This window comes from Elaeis guineensis, chromosome 14 (genome assembly GCF_000442705.2).
Source record: "Elaeis guineensis isolate ETL-2024a chromosome 14, EG11, whole genome shotgun sequence".
Taxonomy (NCBI): domain Eukaryota; kingdom Viridiplantae; phylum Streptophyta; class Magnoliopsida; order Arecales; family Arecaceae; genus Elaeis; species Elaeis guineensis.
The window spans coordinates 62,796,243-62,817,813 of NC_026006.2; the positions used below are offsets into that span (position 1 = coordinate 62,796,243).

The 21,571-nt window shown below is 40.3% G+C and overlaps 1 protein-coding gene and 1 non-coding gene across 2 annotated transcripts; both read left to right on the forward strand.

Annotated features, from left to right (window-relative positions):
* Positions 1 to 8,338, forward strand: LOC105057234 (uncharacterized). The gene is made up of 6 exons (XM_010939762.4): positions 1 to 456; positions 689 to 797; positions 2,193 to 2,284; positions 2,386 to 2,644; positions 2,939 to 3,082; positions 7,969 to 8,338. Exons 1-6 carry the CDS (start codon positions 110 to 112, stop codon positions 8,062 to 8,064), a joined length of 1,047 nt encoding a protein of 348 aa, XP_010938064.1. The 5' UTR covers positions 1 to 109; the 3' UTR covers positions 8,065 to 8,338.
* A 5,598-nt stretch (positions 8,339 to 13,936) lies between these two features.
* On the forward strand, positions 13,937 to 21,064 carry LOC105057373 (uncharacterized). Its single transcript, XR_012136905.1, has 5 exons — positions 13,937 to 14,422; positions 14,922 to 15,098; positions 15,757 to 15,935; positions 16,497 to 16,661; positions 20,383 to 21,064. It is a non-coding gene; the product is annotated as an uncharacterized protein (transcript).
* The last annotated feature ends 507 nt before the right edge of the window (positions 21,065 to 21,571 follow it).

Here is a 21,571-nt window from a genome sequence, read left to right on the forward strand (position 1 = left end):
GTTATTAATCCTTTTATAGGTATTGCCATGTTCCTCCGCCAGGATAAATTTCTCCTCGAGGCCTCTTCTGGTCCCGACGACTCCCTAAGACCCTCTACTCCTCGCTCCCATGGTCATGGAGGCTCTTGTCTGCCGGAAGCTCGGAGACCCGACCGTCCCGCTCTCCGATGCCACCCCGATCTCCGTCTCGAGATCCCACCCTGTCCCCGAGCTCACCTCCCCGACCGCCGTGAGGATTCGGGTCCGGGCGACGAGCCTCAACTACGCCAACTACCTCCAGATCCTCGGGAAGTACCAGGAGAAACCCCCACTCCCCTTCATCCCAGGATCCGACTACTCCGGTGTCGTCGATTCCGTCGGAGATCGCGTCTCCAGGTTCAAGGTTGGCGATAAAGTTTGTTCCTTTGCCTCCCTCGGGTCTTTCGCCGAGTTCATTGTGGCCGAGGAGAAGGATTTGTGAGTTTCTGTGTGTTGAGTATTTTTCTGATGATGAAAATGCCTATGGACTACATTGGGATGCATAAAAATTTGGTTTTTAGCCCTTTTCTTTTCCATAGTTTGGTCAAATTCCTTTTTTTTGTTTTTCAATATACAATGGATAAAATCACTTTGTCAATTTGAAGTTTGATGACTAGTGATGGATCTAATTCTAATATACTTATTCGTTTATTGTCCATCGCTGAAAAAGATTGTTAGTGCCTGATGGATGTGACCTGGTTGCGGCCGGTGCTCTACCTGTTGCTTTTGGTACTTCACATGTAGCTCTTGTGCATAGGGCACAACTGAAACCTGGTCAGGTATGTCCTCCAAATCTTTCGCTTTTAAACATTCTTTTACTAATTCAATGTAATATCTTGATAGTCGAGCTATCGAAGTTGGTTACTTTTTCATCTTCCTGAACCAAAACATGGTCAAATTTAGTTTCAATTCTCCTTCTTAACCTTCACTTATGCTGGGGGCATGTTTTTGTTGGTATTTTTGACTGTAGTTAATATTTTGTAAGAACATTGTAGAGTGGGATGAACATATTTTGCTTGCTCCATAGCATGCTTGGATGCTTTAAGAATGATGTTTTCTTTGTTGTGATAAGTTTGTTTTGGTGAGAATTTCTCATGCTCCTGGACTTAATTATACACAACCACCAGATGCAAAGAAGGAATATCTATCTAGAATATGGCACCATGGACCAAAGTTTCATGCAAGATTGTGAAGCTGGTGCAGCCTTCAAATCTAATTAGTTCCAGAGGATGTTTTTTTCACAGAAAATTGACAAGTCACTAGAAAAGAAGAACCCCTTAATGTGGATTAATAGGATAAAACTGGAATTTCAAGAATTAAAAAAGATGTTAATATTCGTGCTTCAGCCATAAGGTACTTGCTTCATCGGTTATTCAGATCACCTTGCCTTTTGAGCGCGTGCATTATGTGTTTTCAATCTCGTAAGCTAAGAGTATTGGATTCTTGTTAACACCTCAGCTTATTATGAATTGTTGATCTTTGCTTTCCTTCACTTTAGTTTTTGATGTGTGTCCAAGGATTTATGCAATTATGTAGGGGTGTTTGGTTGGGGGGAGTTGGGGTTGGAAATGGGAATGGGTGACTCCCATTCCAACCGTTTGGTTGGGGAGGGGGGGTCTCATTCCAATTCTGATTCTGAGGTGGAATAGGAATGGCCTAATCCCCCTAGACTCCAATGCCGATTCTTTCCTAAGGATTCAAATCTCCATTCTGATTCCAATTCTGATTCTGATCATGAACCAATTGCTTCGGGGGATATGGCGATTCTGCTTCCTATTTTCATCCATTCTGATTCTGGTCACCAACCAAACACCCCCTAACTTCATTTTGTGGACCTTTTCGTTGGGTGCTTTGACCCTGCCGTAGTTTTTTTATCGTTCATTATCTTAATGAATTGGATTTGATCTAGTCCAATCTTTTCTCAAAAAAATATATATTCAGTTTGCTGATGTTTAGCTTCTGCAATTATATTATTTGATCCTATAGCTCAGTGGTTCACAAGTATATTTGCAACTTTAGGATAAAGGGATCAACTCTTACATTCCAGACAAACAAGAAACTGCTATCTTATTTTTTCCTGCATAGATAAATTCTGAATAAGTTGCATTTGTTTAACAACTTTGAAGATCCTCATAATTAGGCAGTTAATATTAATGGTCATGACAACACTGCAGGTATTGCTTGTTCTTGGTGCAGCTGGTGGTGTTGGACTCTCAGCTGTACAGATAGGAAAAGTTTGTGGTGCAGTGGTTATTGCTGTTGCTAGGTATTTGACTAATGCATTCATTTATGAAAAATGCTTTCAGAAAATTATTTGTTTCTCTCACATCAAGAGAAATTATGACTTGGAATACTTTTAATTTTCAGGGGAGAACCAAAGGTTCGTTTTCTCCAATCAATGGGTGTTGATCATGTTGTTGACTTGGGCAAGGGTAATGTTATAGAAAGTGTAAAGCATTTCCTCAAGGCAAGAGGTCTAAAGGGTGTTGATGTCCTATATGACCCAGTTGGGGGCAAACTTACAAAGGAAAGCATGAAGCTTCTAAACTGGGGAGCACAAATTCTGGTCATTGGATTTGCAAGTGGTGAAGTTCCAGTTATCCCAGCTAATATTGCTCTTGTTAAGGTAGTCCCTATAAACCAATCACAAATATTGGATACAAGGTGTGGCGCATGTTTGAATAAAGCTGCTTTTTTTTTTTTTTGTGCTCCTCTTTTTTGGCCAAGCGGGTAGGGAGCTGGAGGGTTTTGCATGGTCCACTATTTTACTCATCTCTAAGCTTTGCAATATATTATGCAGTGATTCTTGTTCTTGTGCTCATACAAACTAACTTATGTCATATTTATAAAATTTAGACGAAAGTTTGCCTATAATATTTTATTTGATTGATTCTAACTTAATGATATGTAAATGTGCTAGAACTGGACGGTTCATGGACTCTATTGGGGTAGCTACAACATACATCAACCCCATGTTCTTAAAGACTCTCTCATGCAACTGCTCTCCTGGCTATCGAAGGGCCTGATAACGATCCAGATCTCTCATACCTATAGTCTGTCAGAGGTCAGGAACTTATTTTAAACCTAGTCTTGTATATAGCAAAGAACTTCTAAGATTTTTACTAATCTAATATTGTTTCTGCATCTGTAAGATGCTTAGTGTAAACTCAGTTTTTACTTCTAAGTCAGCTGTACATCCATTTCAAGCACAATGTCTGACTAATATGACTAAATAGTCTTTTAGAAGAAGTGTGCTTGCAGTTTGATGTGCTTATGTTAGTCTGTTTAATATCATTTACCCTTTGAATGTCATACTTTCCAGATTTATATTCATGATTATATAGCGTATTCCTTAATGTTTGCTTTAAATCTTGATGGCATGGTATGAGTGATGTTATCTATATGGATCATCATTATAACAGTATCCGTGTCCTGTGATACTGCTGGACTGAGAATAAATCCACTGGATAATTTTTTTTGAACAAGAAAATATGGAATTAAAACTTGATTGTGATCACATACTTCAAATCTTGGCAACATAACAGTAGTATACCATATAGTATGATGCTAATCCTCATCCTCAAATTGGACTTGAGCTTGAATCCATCCAATCATTAATTTGAAGCCTTCTTTTATGACTGTAGAATCTATTTTTCTTTTTGCATATAAGTGTGACTTCTAGTCACCAAGAAGGAATCATTGTTGGTGTTGGTTCTTTGGCTAGTGCCTTCATCTCAGAAAAAGCAACAATGGATCAAATTAATCAAGTTTTATGTGAGTATTCATAAATCATGACCAACTCAAGGAGTACTTATTGGTTGCCAAATATTAATGAAATCTGTTGCTATAGTTTATTGTCGTGACCAAGCTGGTAAAATAAGAAAAATGAAGAATAGAAGGACTTTATACACCTTTTTATCACAAAACAGTAAAAAGAAGAATTAATGTGTTCCTTACCAAAGTGGTTAGTGCTGGTATTGCGGGTACAGTGTGCATCAGACTGGCATGAACCAGCATGGGCTGGCATTTGAAGCCTTGGTCATGACCTTTTGTCATGTATAAACATACAAATTTATCAACAATTTTATTTCATATTTCCGTATTTCTTTTTTTCATTTTTAAAATATCAGTCACTCTTTATGAACTTAGGCAAGTTCGTCATTAAATAAAAAAAAACCACAAATTTTTTGCCTAGCCAAACTGTCACCAATAAGTAAACATATGAGTCTGGATCTTACCCCACTTTTCCTCATGTCGTCGTATCTGAAGGGTGTTGTTCTTAAAAAAGTGCAGATTCAAAACAAACATTTTGGTTTCTATCAACCATCTAAAAGTTTTTGATATACAAATCAATTGTAGAGAATGTTAATTATTGTTGGTGCAAAAATCTGCTTGCGCCGGAGAAGCTGGAGTCGGAGAAGCCGCGGTCGCCGCCGGGACCTGCAAAGGAAGTCTAAACCGGAGGTGGGGTTGCTCCGGCAAGACCCTCCGACGCTCAAGTCAGTTCTCTGCCTCAACAAGAATGGAGTGCTCGAACGGAGAATTTAGCAGAGTTTTGAGATAAGAAATGAGCTTAGAGAATAACGTATCTGGGTCCCCTTTTATAGGCGGGGGAGGTAACGGATTGATGACGACGTTTGTAACCGCCAGGTAGTGGGCCGCCCTTAGTCAGGAGGAATCTACTGCGAAGAGTAGTGGAGCGGAGCCGTGGCCATCACTGGGGCGTGCCACGTGGAATCTGTCGTGGGAAGTGGGATGCAGATGCTGCGGCGTCTTGCCAGCGGATGGGAGAATCGTGCGATATCTGCTGCAGGAGGTGGAGCAGGATCGCGGCCGTTTATCGTGGCCTGTCAGGCAGTAATGGAGTCGCGTGGGCGTGGGATCCGCCGCAGAGAGTGGAGCAGTGTTGCGACCGTTACTGCGGCCTGTCAGGGAGTGATGGAGCTGCGCGGAGTTCGCCGCAGGAAGTGGAGCAGGATCGTGGTCGTGATTGTGGCCTGGGAGTGCAGATCTGCCGGCTGAAGCTCGGCAGCGATTGGAGTTCGGCCCTCGTATGGATCCGGGCGAAGTCCTCCTTGCGATTGGGGTCGTGGGTGGAGCCCGGCTCCCGTGGGGGTCCGGACGGAGTCCGGACATAGTCTGTCTGTAGCCGTCGAAGTTGAGGACGGAGTCCGGCTCTCGTAGGAGTCCGGACGAAGTCCTCCTGTGATTAGAGTCGAAGGAGAGGTCCGGCTCCCGTAGGAGTCCGCTTGCAGTTGACGTTGTTGGCAGAGTCCGGCTCCTGTAGGAGTCCGGACGGAGGCTACTGGCAGTTGTTGGAGCTGAGGACGAAGCTCGACTCCCGTAGGAGTCCGGGCGGAGTCTTCCTGCAATTAAAGTCAAAGGCGAAGGACGAGACTTACCAGCGGTCGACGCTGAGGACAGAGCCCGGCTCCCGTAGGAGTCCGAGCGGAGCTGTCCTGTAGTCGATGTCGGCGGCGGAGCCCGGCTCCCGTAGGAGTCCGGGCGGAGCCTGCTCGTAACTGTTGGAGTTGTCGGTGACGGAGCTCGGCTCCCGTAGGAGTCCGGGCGAAGCTGTCATGTAGTCGATGTCGGCGGCGGAGCCCGGCTCCCGTAGGAGTCCGGGCGGAGCCTGCTCGTAACTGTTGGAGTTGTCGGTGACGGAGCCCGGCTCCCGTAGGAGTCCGGGCGAAGCTGTCATGTAGTCGATGTCGGCGGCGGAGCCCGGCTCCCGTAGGAGTCTGGGCAGAGCTATCCTGCAGTCGATGTCGGCGGCGGAGCCCGGCTCCCGTAGGAGTTCGGGCGGAGCTGTCCTGTAATCGATGTCGGCGGTGGAGCCCGGCTCCCGTAGGAGTCCGGGCGGAGCTGTCCTGTAGTCGATTCCGCTGAGGGTTTCGGCTGTGGGTATTTTATACCCAACACCAGTCCCCCTACTTCCGAGTTTGAATTTCAAACGAAGGAAGTACAGAGAGAGAGATGGGCACAGTCGGAACCGTCCCTTCGAATCCTGCGCACTGCCGCCTTCAGATATTTTGGCATTTAATGTGTGCACGTCAAAGCCCGCTTTCCGGTGAAGGTGACCTGAAGAGTCTTTTCGGAACCCCCGTCGAAACGCGATTCCAAGCGTCGTGCCACGGGAATTTGTGAACGGTCAACTCTCGATAGCGATGAAGGATGGTGTTGGGTATAAAATACCCACAGCCGAAACCCTCAGCGGAATTGACTACAGGACAGCTCCGCCCGGACTCCTACGGGAGTCGGGCTCCGCCGCCGACATCGATTACAGAACAGCTCCGCCCGGACTCCTACGGGAGCCGGGCTCCGCCGCCGACATCGACTGCAGGATAGCTCCGCTCGGACTCCTACGGGAGCCGGGCTCCGCCGCCGACATCGACTACATGACAGCTTCGCCCGGACTCCTACGGGAGCCGGGCTCCGTCACCGACAACTCCAACAGTTACGAGCAGGCTCCGCCCGGACTCCTACGGGAGCCGGGCTCCGCCGCCGACATCGACTACATGACAGCTTCGCCCGGACTCCTACGGGAGCCGGGCTCCGCCGCCGACATCGACTACAGGACAGCTCCGCTCGGACTCCTACGGGAGCCGGGCTCCGTCCTCAGCGTCGACCGCTGGTAAGTCTCGTCCGGACTCCTACGGGAGCCGGACTTCGCCTTTGACTTTAATTGCAGGAAGACTCCGCCCGGACTCCTACGGGAGTCGAGCTTCGTCCTCAGCTCCAACAGGAGCTGGACTCTACCAACAACGTCAACTGCAAGCGGACTACTACGGGAGCCGGACCTCTCCTTCGACTCTAATCACAAGAGGACTTCGTCCGGACTCCTACGAGAGTCGGACTCCGTCCTCAACTTCGACGGCTACAGACAGACTATGTCCGGACTCCGTCCGGACCCCCACGGGAGCCGGGCTCCACCCACGACCCCAATCGCAAGGAGGACTCCGTCCGGATCCATACGAGGGCCGAACTCCAACCGCTGCCGAGCTTCAGCCGGCAGATCTGCACTCCCAGGCCACAATCACGGCCACGATCCTGCTCCACTTCCTGCGGCGAACTCCGCGCAGCTCCATCACTCCCTGACAGGCCGCAGTAACGGTCGCAACACTGCTCCACTCTCTGCGGTGGATCCCGCGCCCACGCGGCTCCATTACTGCCTGACAGGCCACGATAAACGGCCGCGATCCTGCTCCACCTCCTGCAGCAGATATCGCACGATTCTCCCATCCGCTGGCAAGACGCCGCAGCATCTGCATCCCACTTCCCACGGCAGATTCCACGTGGCACGCTCCAGTGATGGCCACGGCTCCGCTCCACTACTCTTCGCAGTAGATTCCTCCTGACTAAGGGCGGCCCACTACCTGGCGGTTACAAACGTCGCCATCAATCCGTTACCTCCCCCGCCTATAAAAGGGGGACCCAGATACGTTATTCTCTAAGCTCATTTCTTATCTCAAAACTCTGCTAAATTCTCCGTTCGAGCACTCCATTCTTGTTGAGGCAGAGAACTGACTTGAGCGTCGGAGGGTCTTGCCGGAGCAACCCCACCTCCGGTTTAGACTTCCTTTGCAGGTCCCGACGGTGACCGCAGCTTCTCCGACTCCAGCTTCTCCGACGCAAGCAGATTTTTGCACCAACAATTGTTTTGCTAACTAGCTGATTATGAGAATATGTTTCAAAGTTGAAAGGTGATTTTGTTTTTTTCCCACTTCCCACTAAAAGCCATTACTAGTTTGCCGCATTCATTAAAAGGAAAAAAACAGTATGCAAAATGATTTCAAATTGTGATGGAGTACTGCTGTAGATAACCCTTTTCTGATTTTGGTAGAATAGCTACAATAATATTTTTTATCCCTATATGTTTGCTTGTGATAAATCTTTCTTATAATCATTGTAGCTACTCACCTCATTTTCTTTTGCCCCGGTTTTTGGTAGGCTAATCTTGCTTTCACTGCTATCAAAGAAAGAAAGGCCATTGGTAAAGTGATGGTCGTCATCGGGAACTCCTCTGCAGGAAGATCAAAACTTTGATGCCCACTTCATGAATCATAGGCAGTGGTCATGAAGATTTCTTGGTTGGAACCATGCTTATAATTATATTTGTTCAACTGATAATTAGTAATATAAATGTGAATCAGTACTCAAGATGGTGGCTTAAGACATTATGGGAGAAGCAGAAGCCACCAGTGAGAAATGGACCTCCATGGCTAGGAATCTACAAATAAGAGTTGGTGACATGGTGGGCTTCCCTCCCTTGTCCCCAGGAAAAAAATTAATTTGAATAAGAAGCATTTTTTATCTTTGATGGGATGGTGTCTTCGTATTTGTTCATTTTTGCTTCGATTATGTTATGAACTATTTTCTAATACTTCTATTATTACCTATGCTTCTGGCCTAGAGATGCTTTTTTATTTGGGGGCTTTTGTGATCGATTTTTATAAAATGGTTTGGGACCTCCAAGAAATAATATGTAGTGCATGAGATTCTGTGACGTATCAGCTTTTGACTTTTGGATTTGGTCATCGCTGATAGTTTTGGTGGTAGCCTTGTTGGTTACATACATATTGGAGCTTCCACGGCCTCTCTCAAAAATGAAGCAAATAATAATAATAATGACGACGACGACGACGATGCTGTTGTTGCTGCTGCTCATATTCCTACTGCTACTATTGCTATTTTTACTGTTAATGTTGTTCTTAATAATAATAATACTAATAATACGATTACTGTTACGATTATCGTCATCATCACCGCTATTACAATCATTATTGGTGCTATTACTGCTACTACCATTGCTCCTGTTACTGTTACTACAAAAAAAGTTTTAAAGCAAGTTTTGAAGGTTAATCACTTAGCTGGCTGACTTTTGAAGGTTAATCACTCAGCTAGCTTGTTCAACCAACTGATGCAGTGATGGATTGATTTAATGTTGCAATGGATTGATTTAATGTTGCATTTGGTAGGTAATCTATCTAAATTGTCGATAATTTAAAATGGTCCTAGTAGATTGTTGTATTTAGTATGCTTTTTGAGTGACAATCCAAATTACTTCGATAATGTATATTGGTTTGCATGCGACAATTTAGATAGTTTTGAAAAGAGGTGGCTATCAAACTACTACTTCTCGGTAATGTTGGAATAGAAATTTTAGATAAAATTATCTTTAAAAAAAATCATGCAAAACTACCGCCGAACCCTCCCACCCCCACCCCTCATTCTTCCTCCTCCAGTGCCACTCATGGCTTTTCTACGTGCGCTTCCACTCATGGCTCCTCCATCTCCTCCCATCGCGGCGAGTTGTTGTCTCCCTCATTGGTGGCAAAGGTTTTTCTGGCGGTGGCAGTGTAGAAATGGCCAGCTCGATGTTTAACGAGGGTGCGATGGGGGAGGGAGCGATGGTGGCGGAGGCACTGGTGGATCTCATTGAAGTTGTGCTCTGGGGTGTCAAATTTGCTAGCTCCGATTGTGCCGCGGAGGATGATGAGGAGGAGGAAGAGATATAGGAGGGTGAGCTTCCCCCCCGAGGGTGCGTTGGATCTAGTGGACCCATCGCTCCCCAAGCACCAGCCTAACATTTTCAAAGCTATTATACCACCACCTCCTCTCTCTCTCCCCCTGTTCTTTTATTATTCTTCTAATCATTTTATTCTCTTTTTCTTCCTCATATTCTTCCTTCTAATATCTTTTGTTGCTGTTCCTCTGCAACGATCGGGCTCTTTCTCCAGGAAGATAAAGACAAAGGGCTGATAGGTATAGGGTTTACATTAGATTAAATAATAGAGGGATGGATGACGAGTGGGGGTGGTATAAGTCACACGTTCTATGGCTAGGGTTTTATTCTCGTTGCCCAGGGAGGAATAAATGTCATACAGGGAAGGGGGAGAGACAAGAGGAGTGGAAGATATATATTGGGTTACGGGCACGAGTAGATAATAGCATGTGTTACAATGGGAAGAGAGGGAGGAGGGAGAAGTTGCGATGTTTCGCTTGGAGAGAATGGGAGGGGAATAATGTCAGAAAGCGGGAGTTTGGTTGAGGGCTAAGGCGAACACGGTGCACGTAGTATGCACATAAAATGAACAAAATTATTGATAATGTAATGATAATAATCATATTATCTTTCAAAATTGTCTAGTGATGCATCAAATATAATCTAAGATTTATCATAGTTAGAAATGAATACTGAAAACAAATTTCATATTTAACAAACATAACACCATACATAAATTTTTAAACATTACTTCCACAATAACTATATTCAATTAGCGGTAAATGGATTAGTCATGTCAACATGTTTACAACCCAAATAAAACTTTGCTCAATCGAAACCTGTTGAATTCATATTGGGTTGGAAGATTAGGTATCCTAACTGCCACCATAGATGCTAGTCCATCTAGTCCTACAAATTTCTATACTCTCAAACTTATCTATTTCTTTAGTGGAGGGGGATGCCAATCAACAGTTCCATTGTATCACTTCAGCATGGTATTTGATCCCCAACCCTCCTTAACGTCTTAAAATGTGGTCACTAAAGAGCAGAATTCCCACCAATAATAATGATATATCCGTATAAACTCTTCGGAGCCATCTTAGCTTTTATGGGACCACCACTGTTTGACAACTTGGATTGCTCATGCTCATGTCAAATGAATAAATACACTGTCAAAAATAAAAAAAGCTAAAGCCCAGCCAACAACTTACAATGCCGTAATAGTTTATTTATTTGGAAAATAATATACTCGTATGTGCCTATACTTGCTTTTAAATTTAGGTTGATGGTTGGTAATGGAAATTAAGACTATTAACGCAATTGATGACCCATCGATTTCTATAGTTCCACTGGTATGTTGTCCTTATGCCATTGATTATGAGCCCCTAAAGTGGTTCAAGATTTGAAAATGGCCGGAGAAAAGGCATAGATAGAATATTTCTAGAGCGGTACTTTATAGATGAAAAAATTATTTGTTAGAATGATCCTATCATATATATCTTGCACCGTCTAATGACAATCCAGCACATCATCTATTATTAAAAAAAGATGTACAATTATCCAAGCTTAATTAAAAATTTTAAATAAAAAATATTTCAATATTAATTAGGATTGTCGAGCTCACAGCTTTGCTGTTTTGAATAAAAAAAAATTAACTTTTTCGGATGGTATGTCGGCTTATTATTGGATAGTGCAAAATATACATGATAGAATCATTCTAATCAATAATTTTTCTAGAAAACGAGTATAGTTCCCGGTGTACTCCTTCTAGGATCCTCATGGGGGGACCAGTTGATAGAATTAGATGTAATGGCACAAGTGGACAGGAAGTTAGAGCTCTATACACCTCTAAGAGGTTCATGGAGGGATGCAATATAGGTCTAGAAGGTAGGTGCTCACCTGAAAGTTGCTTTTCTCTCATTGGAAACTAGTTTGGGATTGACTACGATGCAGGACTCTTCATCATAGATATAGTTCCATGCCACTTTATTGTGATCAGTGTATAGAAACAGAAGAATCCATCGACCATGTGCTTTCCACTGTCCCGTAGCGGTACGAATTTAAGACCAGGCTCTAGCTTGTCTGTCATTATCCTTCCACACTTGGAATTTGGAAAATTTTTATCCGGTCTATTAAGGATGGCAATCTCAAAAGAGATACTGATCAGAGGTATGTCTCCCTTTACTATACTTTGTATTATATATGGTTAGCCAGACTTCAAGAATACCAACAAAAGCCCTTGAGTTGCTGACTTGCTGTGTTGGGAGCTCTACACCATTCATTGGACTTTATGCGGATCAAGTCATTGGAGGGTTGATGGGTGTTAGAGAAATCTAGAGTTCCTCTTTCATAGATTTTGCTTCCCACATGGTTTATTTCACTTGGGAACCCACCCTCTAATTTTTTAACAATCTACTTCATGGATTCATTCGAAAGCCACAAAAAAAAAACCCAGAAAATGGGTTGTGTCCGATTGGGTACCAAATAAATTAGAACAAACCTCGCTCGCACTTCAGTCCATTCCTGACTTGGTACATCACTGGATGATGACTTCAATCCCCTTGTTGGCTGAAGAGAAGGATAGCCTTAGGTCAAGAGAGCTTCAGTGGGACAGTTATTATGACTACAAGGAAGAGAAGACATTCGATCAATCTTGCGATCGGGATCTGACAATCTTTCTGTGACTACGTTGGCTTAATCTGCAAACCTCCCAATGAATAAGTTGACCCAAGCCATAAGGATGCAATTTGTATCTCCATAACTAATTTCCTACTTTTCAGCACATCAGACTTGCAAATATTTGCAAGACTCAATGGACGGTAGGAGAGCATTACTATTCTAATGGTGGGTAGCATCATATGAGAAGGGGATTTGAGAATAGTTATCTTATGGATCTCCACATAAGCTCAGCATGAAGAGCTTAATCATTCACTGATGATGGATATTTAGAGACTGAATCGAGCATCACTGTATGCATCATTGAGCATGATTATTTCAAAGAGGCTAATCAGACAGCAGCTGATTGGATGGCTTTCTATATCACTAATCATAGTGGCTCTGATTTTTGGGATACCTACTCTATATTACTAGGTTATCTCTGAAAAATGCTGATGGCAAATGCGAATGGGTGTATTCATTCAAAGGCTCTGTGAAGCAGCCGGAATGACAAGTGATGACCAAATCAAAGGACGCGAACAAATATGTGCAATTGCCCGTTGTCCCAGATACACAGAAACTATTATTTACTCCTAGCTCGGAATCGCTTCAGAAGGTGAACCATTCACAATGTTGGAAAATGATACTATGAGACGATGAAGTAGAGGGAGTTTTCCAGGATTTACATTGCCTTTGTGTTAGTTATTTTGATAAAGGATCTAAATCAGCAGCATGCTAGATCCTCTCGGTCACCAGAGGCCATGCTTCAACGACCATTATAATGGTGAGCTTGGTCTACACCATAGTCAAAAATAACCCTGATAGGATCAATTTGGATAAGCCCATCATGCATTAGTTTCACTAATGCAGGAATGGTTAAAATGCAATAAAATAGAAAATTTTAGATCGTTATATCTATAAAGCACTCTTTATAAGCCAAAAGTTTTTCTATAATGAATAGGAGAACTAGGATTGCAATTTACCCAGACATCTCCTACTTTAGCTTCTTCTATAGAATTTATGCATGAAGTGGACAGATATGTACATATAGAGAGCAAGATCAAGTCTGACATTTGCATGCAGTGACATTTGATACGAGACTGTTCCATAATCTCAGGATGAGGCTGGTCTTGGCTGGTGTTTGTCGGCCTTCAAAAACCAGACACATTCCTTCTGCAACATCTCCCCACCATTCACCAGGTCAAAGCTGCATCTGTAGAAACTGGAAAGAAGAACAGGATATAAATGGTGATCAAACTAAGATTGAATCAACAAAACCCAAGTGCAATGATTAGATTCCATTCCAAGCATCAAAACATCAAACTATAGCATCTCAAGAATCAAGTGCACTAATATCATACGAAATCAATGACTAATTAGCTCCTGCATGGGTCAGTAGTCGAGTCATGAATTGCTTTGCCAAATGCAAATTGCGAGACACAAGTCACAATTCATGACATGCAAAAGCAAAGACCATTTGCTCGACGTCGAGTTCAAGGGACCTAACAAAACACCCTTCCAACATGATCTTTCAACTCCAAGCATCACTGACTCGACTTGATCAGGGTCTAAACTAAATTCGATTATCTCAATTCTTGAAATTATTGTGATGGAAGCAGGTTTCGGGATCAATCTTACCAATGACTTCGACCTGAACCTAAACTCAAATTGATAGCGTTGGTATACCACAAAGTTGCAGCGTAAGCGCCGTAGAATGCTAGGCAAATCTGAGCCGTCGATCAACCCATTCCAAACTCCTACCGCTGCAGCCCGCCACTTCGATGCGGATCTCCGAAACTCACCGGACCTTCCCCCGGATGGAGTTCGAAAAATGATGTTGCCTTCTCCGTAAGAACAAAAAGCGCGAGGGAGCGACGGTGACGGAACTCCGACGGGTTCGACGAAATCTCTCGCCTCTCCATAAAGCGGTCCCTCGTTCGGACCTGGGGCGCGAGTGACGGGCCCTCGCGCTCGCCCGCTCGCTCGCTCTTTTATTTCGCTGGCGGCTGGCCGCGCGTGGAGGACATGGCGTACGGGCGGGAGCGGGGGGTCTCCTCCAGGGCTTCTGCCAGCTTCGAGGACTTCCGATACGCCGCCGCCGAGTTGCCGTCGCTCGCTGCCCGGGCGATCCGGGCCTCCGCCGCCTACCGCGACTCCTCCCTTGCCTCCGCCTATGGCGAGTCCACCATCGCCGCCTCCTCCTACCGGGATTCCAATCGCGAGACGTCTTCCCCCACGTGGAGGGTCAGTTCTTCTCCCTTCGCCTTTTATTCGTTCTCTTCAACATCTTCTTTGCTTCAGAGAGCTGCGTTCTAGCGGATGGCGGCCTACTTCTTGAATTGGTGTCATTTGTTGTAGGGTTTCGGCCTTTTTTTTTTTTTTTTGTGCACCTGGATTGATTTATGAAATGATTTGGATGTGTTGGGTTATTTTGGAGAGGAAACTCACTAGATGATCGAGTTTAGCAGAAACAAGTGTTGTTTTCACAATCTCGTTTCTTTCTTGTGGAAAAAAAAATTTCTTAGTTCTTTGGTTGAGAATAAGTGGATCCGGTAAAGATGTTTTTGATTTGATCCAGGACTGGGTTTTGGTAAATGTAATCGGGAAAAAAAAAATGCAGTTGTTTATCATTGAGCATTCTGCTATAACAGTGACCTATATTATAACAGTGACATTATTTGCTATCGAGCTTTCTGCTCATTGACGTATTCTATTAATTGTATAATCACTTGTTTTAATGCAGGATTCTACTGCCTGTGAATACACATCTGTGAAAAACTTGAATGAGTCCAAATATGGATTCTGGGGGATTTTAGCGAGAAAAGCTAAAGCAATTTTTGAGGATGATGATACAACCAAGAAATTTGAAAACCATGGAAGACACCAATTCCAAGCAGTTGACACGTCAACTGGCAGTCAGGTAGCATCAAACCATTTTCCTCTTTTTTATCCTCGTTTTTTTTTTCCTTTTCTTTTGTCTTATGCATCTCATGTTTACTTGTTGATGCTTAGTTAAGAATATGCATTTTACAAGTGGTTGTTGTTGGACAGATTCTGAAACATTCTACTAAAGGATTGGATCATTCTTTTTTTTTTTTTTTTCCTGTTAGAACAACATTTTCTGGAATATCTGAATCACGGAAGCTGTTTTGTCCTGTGTATATTTTAGAATGTTACAGAGGATGAGAATGAAATGTTGTAATCAAGCATATGCAAGAAAGTGAGGTAAAACCTTTAAATTTGGCAAAAACCTTCTCCATGTTAACATATCCAGTGGTTTTGTTGATTGCTTTTTGGAGGGTTTTGTAGTATAATTTTGGGCCTTTAGTAGGATCTGCACTGCAAGTATCTAAATGTCTGATGCATATTCAATTTGGATAATATCCAACTTGAATATGTATCCAACATGAATTTTTGGAGTTGGTCACAGGTAACGCAACAATGAAGTTCTTTTGTTCCATAAGTTTGATCATATGATATGTTCTGTTAGGAGATGACAAGTTTTTCTTCACAATTGGAATCTTGTAGATATCTTAATATTTAGTTTGGGTAATTATATGGTTCTTTATTTTTTCCAGGAGGATCTGACAATTATGGAAAATAAGACTGCTGACATCAACCATGAAACACATAAGCTGCATATCAGGAGAAAAGGAAGTGATCAAAATGCACAGAATCAGGCCACAGAGAAATCAGTTCAACACATTTTCCTCTGATACAAACTGATTATGAAATACAGCTGAAGGCATCTCGTGACGTAAGGTGGCAATTGTGTATCACTGGATTGAAATTACTGCTCTAAATATGCTTGTCAGCTTTATTGAGTAAAACTGATCCCTTAAATCATTTGAATTTTCTGACACAGTGGACTTTGCTTGATTCTCAACTGCCTGATTCTGGGCACATTCATCTTGTATTGCTAATGGCTATGAGGTAGTAGAATCTTTGGAAAAAAAAAGAAAAAGATTCATCTTTTATATCAACACCAAAGAGGTTGATGCTTGGATGCTCCGGTTATCTCCTAATTCATGAAGCTGGATCGTATGATAGTAGGAAATTTGCCACTTTTTGTAATCATTCATTTTGCCGGTACTCAGAGCCCAGCCAGGCAGAGATGACTAGTTTAGCTTGGAGCCATCCATCAAAGACTTTCTGTAGATTTTACATAGCAGTGTGCTTAAATGCAAAACATGTATCTTAAAATAAGAAGGTTTTCTTTCAGTACATTACAATGTCTGCAGTTAGCTATGTTATATACCTCTTATTGTTCTACCCTTCTGATGGACCGAATTAATGGCCCTGTATTTTGTTTTTGCAGGTTGCTAATGCAATGGCTGCAAAGGCCAAGCTTCTTCTGCAGGAACTAGAGACTATCAAAGCAGATCTGGCTTTCACAAAGGAACGATGTGCTTAGCTTGAAGAAGAAAACAAAATGTTGAGGGAGGGTCATGAGAAGGGATCTAGTCCTGAAGATGATGATCTGGTATTCATTTTCTTTCTATGAATCAAAGGTTCGATTAAATTTTAAAATATTTTTTTCACCCTTTGAACCTCTCATGGAAAGTCCGTGATGTTAAAAATGGAAAGAGACCTCCACCAGGTGTTTCTTCTGAGCTCCTACTTGTTTTACATAATTTACCTGTTGAAATCCTAGAGGCATTCTGTAGCGTATGTTATTTTGCTGATTTTGCATGACTGTTTAATTGGCTTCTAAGAAGTGAATAAGCTGCTAATATATATCGAAGTTATAGAGAACACAAAGTTTAGCCCAAACTAATATTGGTACATGGAGTCCACTAAATGTGCGGCATATGTAGGTCCAAGATGTAATATAAAGCAAGCAAGATTCAGAAATGGGGGACTCTGAACTGGAACTATGAAACTGAGTTTTAACAAGCAGAGGGTTAAAATCTGTGGAGACCATAGACTGCATCGTGAAACTTAAGTAGGAAGGTGGAAAGGGTCAATAATGTATAACTGATTATGGTGCATTAAGGTCAAGAGAGATAGGAATCATGAATGTCATGATTGTCAAAGACCATTTGTACTTTAGTAATTACATTAAAAAAGTTTATAAGAACAATTTATGTGTGGATTAGTTAGCTGAATAGTTAAATGGACCAGTGGTATAGGACGAGCTGAAGGATCATCAGTTGAGATGTAGATATGGCAAAATTAGGAGTGCAGGATTTACATGAATAGACTAAAGGAAGAAGAGGAACAATATTGATACAAAATGATGCAAGAGGAACTGCTTGAGATGGTTCAAGTATATGTAATATAGGAGTCGTGGCTTTAGTTTGGGCAGTATTGATTGAAGGGTCAGAAGGTGCACAACAATTGAGACTTATCTGGAGATGGTCAAATGTTTTATGTATTTGATCTGGTTTGATGTGATGAAGCTCTTTCTTTATTTTCATGCTTGTCTTAATTTAGTTTATTATTTAATGTTTGTGACTTGTTAGTATAGTTGTATTGACTGTATGAAAAATTGCGTGAGTTTGTTGTACTTGAACTTGCACCGGACATTAGTATCCTGACAAGTGACATGACAAAGCACAAAGCAAATATTCATAAGACATATCTTATTTGATCAGACGTAATATGAGCAAGGTTGAAATACTGCTAGTGGTCTCCTGGGTTGGTACCTTTTCAGTGCACTACAGTATCACAAACACAGTGCATCTCTTGGTGCTAGTGCAGCACTAATGGGGTAATGTACCATGTATCAGTACAGAAAGTACCTTAACCTTTAGCTTGTGTTTGGTGCATCGTCAGATAATCTTGGAAGGTAATCTAGATTGCCATCATTAAATTGCTAGTAATATTGATTACTGTATTTGATACATGCAGATAATATTGCAGTAAAATTAGTGAAAATTTTGATTGACATGTTTGGTATGACAGTCAAATTATCAATAATATGAAATCAAATTCCTAAAATACACCTTAACCTTATAATAATAATTATATTATATTATAATATATAATAATATTTATATAATTATTATAATATAATATAATCTATTTTAATATACTATATTATAATATTATATTATGATATTATAATAAACTATTATAATATAATAGATGATATTATTTTATTTTATTTTAATAATATAATATATTGTACTATATTATTATATATAATAATATTATGTTATATATTATGTTATATTAATAAAAGATATTATTATCATATATTATAATATTCATATATTAATATATTACAATATATAATAATATAATAATATAATTAATATATTGTTATATAGAATAATATTTATATAATATATATTACAATATATTAATATAATACATAATATTATATGATAATATAATAATAAATTATTATAATATAATATACTATATTATTATATATAATATTATTATATATATTATACTATATAATATAATATAATTATATACTATATTATATATTATATACTATACTATAATATAATATAATATATTATAAGATATTATTATAATATATTACAATAATATAATAATATATAGTCATAAAATATTAATGATATTTATATAATTAATATAATATAATATAATATATTTTAATATAATATATTATAATATTATATTATGATATTATAATAAATTATTATAATATAATATATTATATTATTTTAATAATACAATAATATAATATATTATACTATATTATTATATATAATAAAATTATATTACATATTATGTTATATTAATAAAAGATATTGTTATATAGAACAATATATATATAATATATATTACAATATATTAATATAATACATAATATTATATGGTAATATAATAATAAATTATTATAATATAATATATTATATTACTATATATAATAATATTATATTATATACGATATTACATTAATATAAGATATTAATATAATATAATATATATTGTAATATTATATTATAATAATAGTATAATATTATATAACAATATAATATTAATAATATAATTTATTGTTATATATAATAGGATTTATATAATATATACTATCATATATTATCATATACTATTTTATTGTAATATATTATAGTTACTATAAAAATATAATAATCATATAATAATATTATATTATATTATAATATATTATATTATATTATTGTATATAATAAGGGGAGGGTGAGAACCACTGGGGGAGGGGGTGGAGGTATGGATTTTATATGATTTTTTTTTTAGGGATAATTTTGTTCAAAAAATTTTTTGCAATATTGTCAAACAAATGATAATCTGGATAGCCACTTCTCTCCAAGGCAATTTAGATTACCTCCTCAGAGGTACTCTGGATTGTCAAGACAATCTAAATTGCCATCCAAAAAGCATACCAAACACAGTAATCTGATGGGCCCACTTTAAATTGCCAACAATCTGGATAGATTGCCAGCTACCAAATGCAACCTTAAGAAACAGCCAATGTGGATGGGTGTGCACTAGTACTCGAAGGCATGAACATGGTCTAGGGAGTCACCACAAAGAAAGGGTTTTCATGATTGCCCACCAAGACTCTGAATCACAGGATTTTAGCTGTTTATACTAATGCATGCATGCATGCTAAAAATATGTTATTGTGTATGTATTGCTGGTTTTCATATACATTAGCATCCTTTCATGCACTGTTATTTGTATTCATGTGCTATCTATTTGGGCTTTGTGTATCTTCTCATTTCTGCTTGTGATTGCATATTGCTACATTGCTTATATATTTTGCATGTTTGTTCTTGAACCATGTGAATATATTTTTCATGCTTGATATATTATTCTTAATGAATGTGTATGTGCTTAGAGGTGTTTGTGCGCGCACGCGCACACATAAATGCATGTATATATACGTATCTATGAAACTTCAACCATGAAACATCATTATATATATTAAAAGTTTCGCATTGCTGTCGGTACTCTGTTCCACCCTTGGAGCTATCAACAGGTTAGTTTTCATTCTTGATGGTTGACAGATGAACAACTCAGGCATCCAGTGTCTCATGATCTATATTAGGTCTGCATGCTCTGCAGCATACTACTTGTTCTGTAAAGTTGAAGGCAAACAATCGCAGTTTTCAAAATCTTAGAATCATTTGCAGATTTACGGTCCATGTCATAAAAATTCTGATGTGGTTCCGTTATCCCACATTCATTTTATCTTTCCCCCTTTTTTCTTGGTTTATCTGTTTCTTATTTGTGTCATGCAGATCCGCCTTCAGCTGGAGACGTTGTTAGTTGAGAAGGCAAGGTTGGCACATGAGAACTCCGTATGTGCACAGGAGAACAGATTCCTGAGGGAGATTGTGGAGTACCACCAACTCACCATGCAAGATGTCATTTATATGGATGAGGGCATTGAAGAGGTCACGGAGGTTTACTCCATCCAAATCCCATCTGTGTCCCCAGCTAGTGGGGTACTGAAAGCACCTTCCTCCCTCTTGCCAACCACCCCCACCAGCCACGATGCTCCCCGAAGTACTGCAGATACCCAGCCACCTCCTCCAGCCTCCCCATCTTTTGTTGTACCAGAAGCTTGCCCCATTATCACAACCCCTTCCACGCACTCTCCACAGGCTGTTCCTCCAAACACAAGGGCTAACCCTTCATATAGTTTCAGCAATTGAGTTGCTAAGCAGCAACAATGTGCTTCAGGGCCTACTACCTAGAATCAGGGCTAGTCGGCTTTTGCTCGTCTTTGGTGTGTGCTGGTTTGGCGACACAAATAAAATTACATTCTTTCATGTTCTGGGTGGTACTCTTTACCTCCCTTCTCAAAATAAAAAATAAAAATAAAAATTCTTTCATGTTTGTGCTTTTGTATTTGTAAATCAGTCTATTTGTTGTCATTGTTATTTATCAGCATTTATAGATAAATTAATGTTTGGTTCCCAGATTTTTTTTTTTTGGTCATTTGCTTGTGATCATTCCAATGCTGTAGATAGCTTTATGCAGCAGCAGTTTGTACCAGTATTAAACGTCTCATCCATACAATGTATCAATGCTTTAAAAAAAAAATGGTGTCACATGCATATCACATTATCATGATTATTCTAATAGATGTAATTTTCCAGTGTTTGGTCCTTATCATTGCTTTTTATTTTGGATTTTCTGCAGATATTGTTTCTGATTCTATCATTGCAACATTAAGGAAAAAAAGGGTAGTGTTAAATATTGCCATTGTATGTTTGTCTGGGACAATTTTTAAGTTATTATGCCTATGATAGACGTTACTTGATGAAATTGGTTTCAACTTGGCCTGGTCATGGATAGGTTGAATGCTCGGTGTTCGCTTGGGGATTGATGTGAGTTCCTTCGCTGATGGAGGTAGCTTTCGGTGGCGCGAGTGGACCAGTTTAACAGGCCCGTATGGTTTCTTATCAGGGTGCTCACCGTTAT